Source organism: Anguilla anguilla, chromosome 6, assembly GCF_013347855.1.
Source record: "Anguilla anguilla isolate fAngAng1 chromosome 6, fAngAng1.pri, whole genome shotgun sequence".
NCBI lineage: Eukaryota > Metazoa > Chordata > Actinopteri > Anguilliformes > Anguillidae > Anguilla > Anguilla anguilla.
Window position 1 is genome coordinate 57,198,123 of NC_049206.1, and position 15,786 is coordinate 57,213,908.

General features: G+C 51.5%; 1 protein-coding gene across 1 annotated transcript in view; it reads right to left on the minus strand.

Moving 5' to 3' along the window:
- The window catches only part of utrn (utrophin), a 197,365-nt gene that overhangs the window by 25,791 nt on the left and 155,788 nt on the right, over positions 1–15,786 (minus strand). The window contains 6 exon segments of the mRNA XM_035420281.1: positions 1,343–1,479; positions 3,879–3,990; positions 6,660–6,826; positions 8,546–8,703; positions 11,588–11,673; positions 12,451–12,652. Coding sequence (XP_035276172.1) covers positions 1,343–1,479; positions 3,879–3,990; positions 6,660–6,826; positions 8,546–8,703; positions 11,588–11,673; positions 12,451–12,652 — 862 coding nt within the window.

A 15,786-nucleotide genomic window follows, 5' to 3' on the forward strand; every position in this document is an offset into this window, starting at 1 on the left:
GAGCGTGCAAATTAATCGTCTCACGCAACGCCTGAACATCGGGTGCGGAAAACAAAAGTCGTGCTTTAAAAAAACCTTGAAATCCTTAGATTTAGATTTAGTTTAGTTTCTGGACTCCTTCAGACCCATGGCTGACAGAACACCAAGAATGTTCAACGAGGAAAAAACCAAACCAACCATTTTTTCCATATATACAAAGAAAGCAAGTTATTTTCAGGAGAATGCTCTGCATAATGCAAGACCTGCATGATAAAAATTACCCAACATTCCTCCGGGCACTGGGAGCCTGGAGACCATGTGACCTAATTCATGCAAAACAACAACAAAATGGGGTTTGGCTGAGCATCCTTTATCCCAAATGGTGAGATTCCTGATTCCCGATTGGTCAGATAACCCTGAGAGCCAATACCACTGTCGTGCACAGGGACGCCATTGCTGTCACTTCCCTTATTGCCTACAACTAATGGTGGGGCTTACTTTAGCACAGCTGCTAATTGTATAAAATTTATCTCGTAATTGTACAAAATTGATCCCGTTACATTATTCCTTATCAATTAGTAATCGCATAGGAGAGGAGAACAGATCTGCCTAAAATGATACGGCTTTTTGGAGCTCATAATTAATTCATAATCATTTTTAATTGAACATATGTGTTAATTGGACTTTAATTACAGGGAGGGGATTAACTGAGATCCGTTTTTCCCCGTTGCTCTTTGCTGCGGTCAATTCACAGGGTTGCAAGCCCCGCCCCTTAAAATGCATCCACTTATTATTCACAGAAAAAAAACAGAAAAAAAAAACGACATTTACTTACTACTAAGATGAAAAACGACCCCCAGAAACGGCAGATTGGGAAAATAAAGGGGAAGGATGGCTGAACAGTGCGAGCCGTCAGCGCGATGAAAGATAGCTTCTGGACAGGAGCTGAGGGAACCCTTTTGGGGCTGGTGGGTGTGTGGAGGGGGGGGGGGGGTGTGTGTGGGGGGGGGGGGGGTTGTAATTTATGGCTTGTTTATAATGTCAAATCTGAGAAGTGCTGGAACCGTGGAGAGAGAGAGAGAGAGAGAGAGAGAGAGGGGGACGGGGAGAAATAACTCTCCTTCAAAAGGGCTGCCGCGCACAAGCAGGCCGGGGATCTGCATAATGAGATTCCACTTAAAAACCATTACGGCAATTTATGTTTATTTTAATGGGAGCCATAAATCTAGCGCCTATAGCGGGGGGGGGGGCCTACCGGCGGCGGCGGCGGCGAAGGATGGAACGCCGAGCCTCAGCGCTCTGACGTTAGCACGACGAGGTGGAAGAGGCGGGGGTGCGGACCGCCGTTTTCGGGCAAACTTACGTCTCCATGTTGTCGCCCTCCAGGACCGTCTGGACCGGCAGGTAGCCCAGTCGCGGGTGCTTGGCGAAGTACTTCTTGGAGCGGAACTTGTTCTTCAGCACCTTGGTGAAGTCCCGCATGTCCTCCCCGGAGGTCGTCTGAAAAAAGGCGGGAACAGCAGATTAACGGCGTTTAACGGAAAAAAAAAAAACTTGCGCTCTCTGGCTCAGGCAGAGGATAAAAAAATCGCTTTTAAAATTCCGCTGCGGATTACATTACAGGCATTTAGCAGACGCTCTTATCCAGAGCGACTTACATTGTATCCATTTATACAGCTGGACATATACTGGAGCAATGCAGGTTAAGTACCTGGCTCAAGGGTACAACGGCAGTGTCCTAACCAGGGAATCGAACCTGCGACCTTTAGGTTACAAGACTGACTCCTTAGCCATTATGCTACACTGCCGCGATTACCCGGCACATCGAGTGCGGGCAGGGGGTGGGGGCGGGGTGGGAGGGGTTAGGGGGGCTTCTGGCAATTCGGCAGCTGGCAATTAAGGGAGCGATACACCATCGCCAGAGTGTATTCACAGCAGTATTAAAAGACGTGAGTTTAATGACGCTCCCTTAAGCCCTGAGGTGCGTGGCGTTATTGCTTGGTCCGTTCTTGCGCTGCTGCCTCCCGCTGCGAGCTCCTTGAGGCGACTCCCGGGGGGCTAGCGCATTAATAACAGACGCGTTTGCTAGCGCCTTCGCCGCTCGCGGCTAGCACAGGCCGGCAGGACGAGAAATAGTCATATTTGCCTTTCGAAAACGGCCCCGCCAAATTGGGAACGCCATTATAAACTCTCCGGCGCTCCTTAGCGGGATGATTTGTGGAATATCAGAGGAAGGAGGAAAGCCGCAGTACCCGCCAAGGGGGACCCGGGGTCGTCCAAGGGCGTGAGGCCAACAGGGCGGATTCTGGACAGCGCCCCCTGGTGGACACGACCCCCCCGCGGTTGACGCAGGCTAGGCATACGGTTAAATGGACCCTTGGGTCTCTTGATCTCCCTGACATACTTCCAGATGCAGAACCCCTCCTTTTTTAAAAATCTTACTTGATTTTTGGGGGTTCGGGTCTTGGTTCCTGCCCAATTTTTCTCCCACTTTCTGCTGTTAAGCGTCTTTGCTACAGCTTCTCTCCGTAAATATATAGCACTATACAAAATAAAGTTTAACTGAATTGAACCCCACTCTGAAGCTGAGAGTGCTCGTCTTAATGAGGAGTTGGATTTGTGAAGAGGCTGGAGCCATTAAGACAATGAAACACCCCGAAAAAAACAAGGATGTTTTTGCCAGCGTGCGCCGTGACAAAACGTGGGTGTGAATCCGGGGTGGGAATTGATTAGAGAATTAAATGGAAATTACAGTTATTTGCAGCAAAAGTATCCTAGGACTCGAAACCAAACAACAAAGGCATCAGAAATAAGTGTTATTTCCTGACAAGATTGAAATGTCCCCGTTTTGCAGCTAATGTAATTACAGTCGCTCGTTATTTCCTTGTGTTCTTTCTCCACCGCGGGTTCGGTTCCCGTCCTAAAATAATGGCCCATTTTTCAAAAACAAAAACAGCGCGGGTAATCAGCAACAACACTTTCAGGTCACCGGAGGTGAACCTCATTTCCGCGTAACACTCGCAACCCCAGCGTCCCAAAAGACACCGCGCTGGGTTTTCATAAATCTACACTCCTGCACCACCCGGAATGAAAGGAAAACGAACCCAACACTGTCACCAATCAAACTGCGATGGAGACCGGCAGGGGTTGCAGTGGTGGTCACAGTGGAAAGGGAGAGGGGGACGGACGGACAGACAGTCCAGGACAGTCCTACCCAACATTGCAGTTACCCCCGGTAACATTCGCCACGTCTTGTTATCATCGGTTACCACGGTAACCGCACAATTAAAACACAACGAACAAAATGAAATGCAGTTTACCAGGGCACTGCGCTATATTTGTTAAAAGGTTTTCTGAGTTCCACTTTCAGCACGTTTAGGTAATACTGGAAATTTTCCACCATTTTTTTGTAGAAAAACAAAATGAGTAGTTTTTTTAGTTTGCTTTAAAGAGTGTCAAATTCTGTTGCCAATTATACTCAGCTCTCAGTGGGCAGCATGCACAGGCACTACGGTTTTGTTTTTACCAGTTCCCTCTGGGTACACTGGTCTTATTTTAATTAGTTAATTAGTAGTGGCTTTTAATTTGGCAAAACAGGCTCCTGTGTCTCACTCTGGCACTGCCTCCTGGTGCATTGGTGCCTCCCACTTTCTGTGTCCAATCAGAACTGTGGCAGTGGAGATTGTGGCCAGGGGCTCCTGGAGACGGCACGTGATTGGCTACGGTTACACACGGGGAGGGAGGAGGCGGGCAGGTTTAGGTGGGAGGGCAGTTTTAGGTGTGGATGGGTAGATGGGTAGGTACAGGTGTAGACAGGAGGGCAGTTTTGGGTGTGGGTGGATAGATGGGTAGGTACAGGTGTAGGCGGCGGAGGGGGGGGGCAGTTTTGGGCCACTCACAGGGGTGCAGTACTCCACCATGGGGTAGTTGAGCTTGTGGCCCTTGGCGGTGCGTCCGGAGAAGAAGCAGCTCTGGCAGACGTCGTAGTTGAAGTGCTTCAGACTGCGGTACCTGCGGAGACAGGTGTACAGGCGTTCACCGTCCACACCTGCGTGACCTGCACCACCGCTAACACCTTCACACAATACACAGCGTGACATCACAGCGCATTACATCACATTCCCAGAGTACACGCTCTTATCCAGAGCAAACTTCTGAAGCATCAGGGCCACTCTCAGGAATACAAAGAAGTACAAAGGCACTTAAGACTCATCTATAATTAATAAGAGTAAAGCCAGCCAAAACAAACTTCACAATTAGCATTGTAAACAAAAAGCAAAGGCTAACCCATCTTTACACAGCTACAGCCATAACAGTATTAAATGTTCCCAAAAGGAAATCCGGAAAGAAAGAGGATCAATACTGCAGTCTGAGGAGCAAAGGATGGGAAGGGTTTCTGCAGGGGGGGTGGGTGATTGGTGTGTGGCAGTGCAGAACAGGAGATGTGATAAAGAAGTGCGGGGGGGGGGGGGGGGGGGCCCAAAAAACAGTACTGACATTACATTTCTGCATCTCTATAACTTGTCACTGAAGGCTTCCTCACTGACTATTCACTCCTAACATCCCTATCATGGGAAATATCATTTTTTAATCACCAAAGTTTTTTACAGCTAGGCGGGACAATAGATCCTGGTGTTGTAACTGTTTTCTTTAACATTTGCTTTAGAGACAAGAGACATGAGAAGAAGGTTAATGAGAGACTAGAAAACAAGCTTCCAGTAATTCTCATTAATGTAGGGAGAGCTGGTGCGTTAGCTGGATATGCTACACCAGTGCCCCCTTATGAGGTCTTAATGATAGCGATGGACACTGGGTGCATATTTATTCACCCTTTAACCCTTTAAAGAGTAAAATGTTTTTTTTCCTAAATTCAAAAGTCAGTGTTCTAGAACTCCGTTGCTTTCAGTTACCAGCAGCGATTGTTACATCAGCATTAGAATGTCCAGTTACGAACATTCTAATCACACATTTGCGACCTCACATCTTAAAGGATTAAAGCGGGGTCCCAGAGAGCCATGAGGGGGCTGCTGGGATTTGTAGTTACTCATCACTTATACTGACCAGTTAGAGTAGGTGATTACACAGGTGAGCCACCTCTCCATTTTCCCAGGTATGAACAGCGATTTGAGTTAAAAGGCTCTCTGGGACGACGGATGAGGGCCCCCCGATTTTAAAACGCACGTGTCTCCGTGTAATGGCGGTGTCGGCCATATTAAGCGTGCAGCCTGCGAAGCTCGCCGCTACGCCACACTCTTCATCTCCGGCCCGGCAATCCATCACTGACACGCTGCCAAAGGTTTCCGTTTTGTCAAAACGTCGACCGGAATTTATCTCCCTCCCCCCCCCACCCAACAACCACCCGACCCCCCCACCCCCCCACCTCCCCCACCCACCCACCCAGAAATAAAGAGGACGCTCCTGAACAGATGCATTGTATCAGAGACAGAGAGAGAGAGGAAATGTGTTAACAAAATCAGCCATTTTGTTTCACTCTGCTGTCATAAGGAACGCCGTTAGTTCACACAGACACACCTGGGGGGGGATGTGAGTGCTGACGGACTCACTCATCACAGTGAAGAGCCGGAATGGCTGGGTTTTCACAAGCCCCCCCCCGGTCTGAAACCCCACGCATGTGCCCCCCCCCTCAACCCAAAGGCCACTTACGCAGGACTGCATCAGCTGGCTGCTGACATTTAGATGAATGGCTGGCCTTTGGAGGCGTGGCCTTCTCCCCGGCCCCAGGAGGGGGCCAAGCGTGGGCGTGTCACTGCCCCGCGTACACACAGAGATCACAGCACAAATGGCATCCTGCTGAGGCGCGTGTGTGTGTGTGTGTGTGTGCGGGGTGTGTGTGTGTGTGTGTGTGCGCGCGGTGTGTGTGTGTGTGCGTGTGTGTGCAGTGTGTGTGTGTGAGTGCGGTGTGTGTGTGAGTGTGTGTGTGGGGTGTGGGTGTGTGTGTGTGAGAGTGTGTGTGTGTGTGTGTGTGTGTGCGCACGGTGTGTGAGTGTGTGTGTGGGGTGTGGGTGTGTGTGTGTGAGTGTGTGTGTGTGTGTGAGTGTGTGTGTGTGTGTGTGTGTGTGTGTGTGTGTGTGTGTGCGCGCGGTGTGAGTGTGTGTGTGGGGTGTGGGTGTGTGTGTGAGTGTGTGTGTGTGTGTGTGCGCGCGGTGTGTGTGTGTGTGTGTGCGTGTGTGTGCAGTGTGTGTGTGTGAGTGCGGTGTGTGTGTGTGAGTGCGGTGTGTGTGTGAGTGTGTGTGCGCAGGGTGTGTGTGAGTGTGTGTGTGCGCAGGGTGTGTGAGTGTGTGTGTGTGTGTGTGCGCAGGGTGTGTGTGTGTGAGTGTGTGTGTGTGTGTGAGCGGTGTGTGTGTGTGTGTGTGCGCGGTGTGTGTGTGTATAGTGTGTGTGTGTGTGTGTGTGTGTGTATAGTGTATAGTGTGTGTTAGTGCCGTACCTGAAGCCCACTATGGGACACTCCTTGCAGATGGTGCACTTGGCCTGGTGCTTGGCTGTGTGTGTGTGTGTGTGTGTATAGTGTATAGTGTATAGTGTGTGTTAGTGCCGTACCTGAAGCCCACTATGGGACACTCCTTGCAGATGGTGCACTTGGCCTGGTGCTTGGCTGTGTGTGTGTGTGTGCGTGTGTGTGTGTGTGTGCGCGTGTATAGTGTGTGTGAGTAGTGTACCTGAAGCCCACTATGGGACACTCCTTGCAGATGGTGCACTTGGCCTGGTGCTTGGCTGTCTCTGCGGCGGCGACGCGGTGGAGGACCGGCAGCCACACCATGGACTGCGGCTCCAGATGCATCCAGTCCACAAACTGCCGCGGCTGCAGCTCCACCTTATTGGTCACCTGGAGACAAGGTGGGGCGGGGCCAGGGAGGGGGGGGGACAGAGGGGTGCACGGTCAAATCCGTTAATCTTGGCCCCCAAAAAAATAAAAATAAAATAAAATAAAATAAAACCTGTCACTGGAAAACGATATCGTTCTTTATCTGCCCCTGGCACAAAACCCCCCCCCCCGCCCCCCCCCCACAGTTCCCGAGCCCAGGACCCGCTTAATGACCAAAGACCTTGAGCGTGACACTGTATTAAATCCGCCTGCGTCTCAAACCGAGCCTAACATATGCTGAATTATGGGATGGAGTTTAACTGCCGCACTAAATTTAACGGCAGGAGGATATTGTATGGCGGGGAACTTTTTTGGGGTTTTTTTTTTTTTTTGGCGGCCCCGTCTCACCTCACGTCAACGAAGGGGGGGAGGGGGGGGGGGGGGCGTCGACGGAGAGCGACAGGCGAGGAACAGCTGAAGCGGCACACGGCGGCTTTGACGAGACAAACGCGGGTCGGTGACGATGGCCTCCGACACGGGGAGAGAGCGATTACATCACCCCCCCCCCCTCCGCCCCCCGCCGTCAGATCCGAAGTGTCTGAGGAGCACGATGCCCCCACCCCCCCATGTGAGACACACTTTTATCTCGGCAGCCCCCCACCCTCGAGGTCACGAAGCAACGTTTTCATCCGCCTGTGTCGCCGCCATCACAGAGCTGTCACCCCTCTTACAGAACAGGCGCACGCCAGACGCCACGCCCCTTTCTCCTCTACACGTCACCCGCGAGTCGCGGGGACAGACGTGGGAACGAGTTCCGGGGGGGTTCGAGACGGGCGCAGTCAGTGACCGGGCAGAGAGGTCTAACGCACGTCCTTTTGAACTTTTCGCCCGTTCCGAACGTCACCTCGGGCCGCACTTCGAAACAGGGAGCATATTTCTTTCTCGATCGGCGAGAGAAAATTGCCGAAATTTATTGCATCCGAATTTAATTCCGGGCGGAATTTATAGCTGATGAAACAAGTGAAGCACTGTGGGGGGGGGGGGGGAGGCGGGGGTGGGTGGGGTAGGGGGGGTGTGAGTGGGTGTTTGAGCTCTGAGATTTGAACGCGATTTGCATATCAGGAGAAACGCTCACATGGTTTGTACCACCCCTTTTGTTTGACTGCATTATACATTCAGCTAATTATTAAATCATACAGTACATCAGTCATCCCTAGGGTATAGGCTGTAACGGCGTCCCTGTTCTGACTCTGACGGACTTCACATTCAATTTGTAAAATCTCTCTGGGATTTTTTTCCACCGTTCTTTATTTTCATTTGTTTTTTTATCCTGGAGAAAATCAGCATTTCACCCTGGATCGGAGCTCTAAGCCCACGGGTTTAGTACAGGTGGAATTCCTCCAGCTTTAATCGACAAACACGGACAATCTCTCAAATGGGGAGGGGTCAAGGGTCACCGTCGCCATGACGACTTGAAGGCAGAGCAAGCGAACGGGGAAAAAAAGGTTCATAACTGCGATTTCAGGGACCAGGGAGCCGTCAAGATTAAAACCGAACTCAGCCAGAGATTGGTCCTGAAGTCTTCTGTGTAAGAACAGAACACGAGGCTCGCCTTTTGTCAGGAAGATCTTTTCTGTTTAAGGAGCCCTCAGACTGACCCTTGGTGGACCCTTGGAGGAACGCTCCTCGTCAGAGCTGCACCTTTTTGGGCACCAGCAGGGGGCGCTGTAGTGTACGTACGTGCTGGAAGCAGCTGCGGACGCTGGGCTCGATGTTGCTCCCTCCGAAGGCCGCCACCTCGCCGAGCTGGCGCGGGATCTGGATGGCGTCGTGCAGGAGCAGCCCCAGCTGCCGCTGGTCGCAGGTGTCCCCCGGGCCCGCTACCTGCCGGAACAGATCTGCGGGGGGGACAGGGAGGCGGGGCTTCACAAACAGCTGGGGACGGATCCGTTACACCTGCGTTACACAATCACTCTGACCAAACAGCCACACACTCTCTCTCTCACACACACACACACACACACACACACACACACATCCTAACCAAACGTCCACACACTCTCCCCTACACCTCATATACAGGTATATACACACACTATCCCCCCAAATACCACCCACACACACACACTCACCATAACCAAATATTCACACACCCATCCTACCTCATATACAGGTATATACACACTCTATTCCCCCACACACACACACACACACACACATACAGATACACAAATACGCACACACGCTCAAATGCTCATTTCCTCCCATCCGGCCCACGAAACACACAGCATCCGCGAGCCACACGTTTGTACGTCAGCGGTAACAGAACGCAGGCGACGAGCGGCAGGAAGCCGGTCTCCGCCCCCCCTTCCCCCCGGTTGGCCCCGCCCCCTCGCGCCGCGGCGACGTGGTTATTTATAGCGGCGCGTGGGCGGGGAGCCTTTGATCCGCGGGAATAACGCATCGCCGGCGGCAACGGCGAGGTCCATCCGTCTCCCGGGGCGACGCAGCCGACCGTTTAATTACTCATCGGGCCACCTCCACCTTACTCTCGCCCCCGCTCACAACAACGAAAGGCCACTTCCACCCCAAATAAATATCCCATCCATCCGTCCATCCATCCATCCATCCATCCGTCCATCCATCCGTCCATCCATCCATCCGGTCTCTAACCGCTTAGTCCAGATCAGGGTCGCGGGGGCAGTATCTCAAATATAAATATCTCACTTTCATTATTAGTTATTTATTTTTAATTATTTAAGTTAAGAATAAGGGAGGGGTTAAGGGAGTTAAGAATTTAAAAAGAAAAATTGTGAAATCATATCACATTTTATAAGATTAAATAGCATAGTGAATTCACGCCTTCATGATATCTGACAGTCCGCATAAGCACAGTACATCTGCCCCAACTTAAGAACTGCCAGTAGATCAAAGCTATTTAAATCCACATTTCGAAATACATCAAAAGACAGGCTGGACACTTTAAAATGGTGCTGAGGTATCAGAAAAACTTCACCCTTCATGAAACTGGTATCATGAAGACCCCCTGAACCCAATGCGTGAGTGTGACCGTCTGACCCAAAAGGGGGGGGGGGGGGTGCAGGTGGGGTGAGTGGCAGGCCCTGAACACGAGTGACCCCAGCAGTACAGGAGAAATAAATTCCTGTCTGACCCCCTGACTGGGCGAGCAGGGCCCGGTCCTGGGCCCCGGCTGTAATCTTAAAATTAGTGGCCCGTTAACCGTGCCCCGGGCCTCATAAATCTCCCCCCGCGCCCGCGCGAGGGGAACGAGGTCTGCGCCCGTCAGAGTAGCCGCAGAAAGAGGATTTACGCGCCGAGCCGGGGGGGAGGGGGGGGGGGGACAAACAGCTGTTTCCTTTCCGTCCGGGGACACCTTTAACGGTTGCGCGAGCACCACAGCACACTGTAGTACATATCGTTTCCCTTCTGTCCGGGGACACCTTTAACGGTTTCGCGAGCACCACAGCACGCTGTAGCACGCGTCGTTATTTATAGCCTAAGTTCAAGCGAGGTTCGTTACGTGGGCGACCGTAAGACTCGGCTGAGGCGTCTCAGCGGGCCGGACGAGGCTCAGGCGGGGGGGCCTCTGAAGTTCCCGAAACGCGTGTCGGAGAGAGAGAACACCGCCGAGCGCTCTTCATCACCGCCGCTGCTTAGCGATCCCGCGGCGCTAATGACGCGAGCTCTGTCAGAATCGGGCTCGTCGCGCGGCAAACGCAAACGCGCCTTCTTAACAAACGTCGCCGGCGGGGGGTTTGATGTCTTCTGAAAAGGGGGGGGGGGGGGGTGGGGTGGGGGCGGAACGGGTGTCGGTTCTGGGGTGAGGAGACAGACAGAGCGGGATTCAAAATCGCGTCGACAAGATGGTGGCAGGCGTGAAAGCCGCTGACTGGCACTTGAAAAAAGGTCTGACAAGAAAATGTACAAATTGGCTGACTTCTCTTTCAACTGTCTGAGGATACAAGCTCAGACACAGGCTCTGCTCGGGTAACAGAGCAGCACAGGGTACAAGCTCAGACACAGGCTCTGCTCGGGTAACAGACTAGCACAGGGTACAAGCTCAGACACAGGTTCTGTTAGGCTAGCAGACTAGCACAGGGTACAAGCTCAGACACAGGTTCTGCTCGGGTAACAGAGCAGCACAGGATACAAGCTCAGACACAGGCTCTGCTCGGGTAACAGACTAGCACAGGGTACAAGCTCAGACACAGGCTCTGTTGGGCTAGCAGACTAGCACAGGGTACACGCTCAGACACAGGTTCTGCTCGGGTAACAGACTAGCACAGGATACAAGCTCAGACACAGGTTCTGCTCGGGTAACAGACTAGCACAGGATACAAGCTCAGACACAGGTTCTGCTCGGGTAACAGACTAGCACAGGGTACAAGCTCAGACACAGGCTCTGTTGGGCTAGCAGACTAGCACAGGGTACACGCTCAGACACAGGTTCTGCTCGGGTAACAGACTAGCACAGGGTACAAGCTCAGACACAGGTTCCGTTAGGCTAGCAGACTAGCACAGGGTACAAGCTCAGACACAGGCTCTGCTCGGGTAACAGACCAGCACAGGATACAAGCTCAGACACAGGCTCTGTTGGGCTAGCAGACTAGCACAGGGTACACGCTCAGACACAGGTTCTGCTCGGGTAACAGACTAGCACAGGGTACAAGCTCAGACACAGGTTCTGTTGGGCTAGCAGACTAGCACAGGCTACACGCTCAGACACAGGTTCTGTTGCGCAGGGATTTTAATGGCACTTGCATTTGTACTTCTCCTCCAGGTGGCCCTTGGAGAGGGAGAGGAGCCCAATCTTCATCGACAGCGCCCGAATCTTTCCGCTCCGACCCCTGGGGGGCAGAAAGACAGGGACAGGGGTATCACAGTTCGGTTTACTGCCATTGCACACACACCCCCCCCCCGCCCCCAAAAAAACAGGACATTACAGTCACTTAGTAGACACTCTCATGCAGATAAGACTTGGAAGACAATGTACGAGAACATAGGTGATTTCACCTGAGTTTAAACTAATTAAAACAAATTAAATTAAGCAGTTAAAAATAATCCTGAGAACGAGCTTCGCAAAACCCATTTCTTTCTTCTTTTTTTTATTTCTTTTTTTTAACCACCATGTTCCCTGTTTGCGGTGCTCAAAATAGCCTGCCTACCACTTCAGCACCGAAACCACAGCACTGGCGCTTCACACAAATGCATTTTCTATTAAGAGCCATGACAACAAACATCGACGGGTTATTGTGTGTGCGTTAGACGCGTGATTAACCTGTGCTGCGTCTGACACAAAGGTCCTCAGCTGTGTGAATGAACACTATTCCATTACTCCAAATAATTGCGATACGCATCCATACGCTGTACCGGCATTTAGCCTGCACTCTCATGGAGACGCTCGCACATCTTTTATTCAACAGCAGCAATTATCTGAAAAACCGCGTTATGCAAAAATTTTTTCCCCTGGATACGGCCGCAGTTTGCAGAGCAAATACACACTAAAGATGACATGCGGATCGAGATTACAGCCTGTTATTCTGTTCTCCTGACTAGAACTCAGCGGCAACGTGAGCGGAAAATGGCGGTAAGACCGAGGTGGCGGGGCGCGGCGTGGTGCGTACGTGTCGTAGACGTTCAGCAGCCAGTTCAGGCACATGTCCACGCAGAGGGGCACGTTGACCAGGTCCTTGTGGTTCTGCTCCAGGCCGTCGTAGATGGTGGTCAGGCAGTTGATGACGTCGGGCACGTTGAGCAGCTGGGCGTTCTGCGTCAGCTTGTGCCGCTCGAACGTGTTCTGGGCCACGTTCAGGTCCAGCAGGTCCACTGCAAGAGACGGACACCAACACCTTCAAATCTCTTTCTGAGTCTCAGTCCCGCTCTTAGTCTCAGTCAGTCTCAGACTCAGTCTCAGTCTCAGTCAGTCTCACTCTCAGTCTGTCTCAGTCCCACTCTTAGTCTCAGTCAGTCTCAGTCTCAGTCTCAGTCTCAGTCAGTCTCACTCTCAGTCTGTCTCAGTCCCACTCTTAGTCTCAGTCAGTCTCATTCTCAGTCTCTCTCAGTCTCAGTCTCAGTCAGTCTCACTCTCAGTCTGTCTCAGTCCCACTCTTAGTCTCAGTCAGTCTCATTCTCAGTCTCTCTCAGTCTCAGTCTCAGTCAGTCTCACTCTCAGTCTGTCTCAGTCCCACTCTTAGTCTCAGTCAGGCCCACTCTTAGTCTCAGTCTGTGTCAGACTCAGTCTGTCTCAGTCTCACTCTTGGTCTCGGTCTGTCTCAGTATACGACTCTCTCCCACTCAGTCTCCGTCTCTCACTCAGTCTCACTCTCAGTCAGTCTCAGTCTGTCACTCGGTCTCAGTCTGTCACTCATTTTGGTCCGTCTCACTTTCAGTCTGTCTCACTCCGTATGTCTCAGTCTCACTCTTAGTCTCAGTCAGCCTCAGTCTCGCTCTCAGTCTCTCTCCCACTCAGTCTCAGTCTCACTCTCAAGCTTCACTCTTAAGTCTCTCTCTCTCTCTCTCTCTCTCTCTCTAACTGTGCGGTGAATATTAAGAAGGCCCAGTGAAATGGAACACATTTAGCCCCCCCCCCCCCCCCCCCCCCCCCCCCCCGCGCTGCGCGGTGACTGTTCATTACGGTAATGCGGAAATAATGACAGCGTCTCATTTTCCAGAAACCGCCGGGTTTCAGAGATTTCACAGACGCCATCTTTCAAAAAAAAAAAAAAAGAAAAAAAAAAACACGCACAGCACGTAATCACAGCTCGGTGGTGACAGCCGGTCCATCATTTCAAAAAACAGGACATAAAAAAAAGCACGGAACGATCTACATCGTATTTTACAAAAAGGACTCGAAGTTCACGCTTACTCATGGGCCATAATCCCCCGTCCCGCCGCAGTCCCGGCACCGCTCTATTACCCCAGATGTCCTAAAACCCCCGAAAAAAACATTAAAAAGCAGCCGGGGAACGCGGTCCATGACTGTACAAACATTATCGACAAATGGGCTTTTCAGAAAATTGAAAACGCGCCACGGAACTGATGAAATATATTTCACCCGCCAGCCCGGTTCTACATCACCCAGAAATTGCGTCAGCTCTGCAAGGGAATCAGTCATTTCGCCGGGTCCAAGTTTGACAGTACATAAGGCATTGGCAGGAACCCGATAATACAGGGGACAGGTACTCCGCAGGAACATGCTCCTGAGAGGTACAGGATGTCTATAGAGCGGGGGTAGGCGACCCTGGTCCTGGAGTAACAGAGATGTTCCTGTTATTTGTTCCATCCAAATCCAAATCTACACAATTGTACTGATTACCAAGTTTAATGAACACTGGTGACCTGATATCTTTAGGAGAATGGCCATATATGATGCAGAATACCTGCAGGACTTCCATCTTTTTTATGACATCTTCATTAACAGAAATGTGGTTGAATGCTATACGCTGCATTGCAAACAAGTTCCCCATGAAAACCTGCGGTGCTGTGGTCCTCAGAGGGCTAAATCTCCACAGTCTTTAAGAGGACCTCCGGTCCCCCCATCAGCATCAGGACCAGAGCCTTCCGTCCCTGCGGCGTTCTGCCATCGCACAGAAAAGTAAATACCAGCCACCGTCTCAGGCAGGGGGCGGGGGGGTCTTTGGAGAGATCACTCCAGCACAGCAAACCGAAAAAGAAAAAGAAAAAAAAAACTCTTTACCTCGAGGCTGGATCCGTCTCCTGCCTCCTCCCATACTACTTAACGTCTGTCTGCCTGTAGAAACGATTCTCCTTTATTTCCCCACGTGTGTCGAGCGGGAATACGGGGGGGGGGGGGGGGGTGGCGCTTCGAAAATCCCACCCCGCCCCCCCCCCGCCCCCCCCTGCCCCCCCTAACGAGACAAAATCCCCGCCTTAAGCCTTCGACAGGAAAAGGGGTTTGCGCCTTTTAACTTCCAAGACAAGACGAGAACAGGACCCGCACATCCACGAAAAGGCGCGCACGCCGCACACACGCTACCGCACACCCTACCGCAGCTGTGGCCGTCCGCAGCTGCTGCTTCAGGAGTCGGGGCACGTGATCTCGCGCTCTTTTGCGTCTCGCACGCCGACGAACGAGCGATAATTAGGCCGCCGCCGCCGCCGCCGCCGCCGCGCACCTGGAGCGCTGCTAGCGGCTGGCGAGCCTCCCGCGCTGCGACGGCTGATTACGTTCACCTGCGGGCAATAATCACCGGTTGCCGCGCAACCCTTCCAACGGGAGTCAGACCTTTTTCTTCTGCGTTTCGGATTCAAGACGGTCGTAACGCAACCAGGCCTAGACGTCAGATTCGACGGTGGGGGCGTCGCAGAAGGTTCATATAATGGGGGGATGACTCAGGTTCATATAATGGAGGGGGGGGGGATGACTCAACCCATGCACAAATCCCCCCACCCCCGTGTGGACAAGGGTTTGATTCTCTGCCCCGGCACTTTCTGTGATCCTGTCTCTCCATCTGCAACCCTCTGTGCTTTCCCTCCACCTGACTGTCTGCTCTCCTTTAATAATATGAGTGATGCAGTTCACACTGACATCTATCAAAGCCATAATTATCCATTTTAGCATACCAACAAAAATACACAGCAAATCAATCAAATGCACAATATCTACTTCAGTGTTGATAGATAATATTCAGCTAGCCTTATTAGACAGAAAAAATGTCTGAAGTTGGCATTGGCTTATGTTTTGGCTATGTTTAATTTTTAGTTAGCTTCACGGAATAGCTTAGCAGACGGTCTTTTCCAGAGAAACTTACACAGCTAACATTTCTTACAGACCATCTATTCATACAGCTATTTAATTTATACAGATACTTATTGCAGTGATTCAGGTTAATTGCCTCGCTCAAGGGCGCAATGGCTGTACCCCACTGAGGATTTGCACCTGCATCCACTAAGTTATCCATTATATTATATTGCCTGAAAAATAACGAAAATAAAACAAT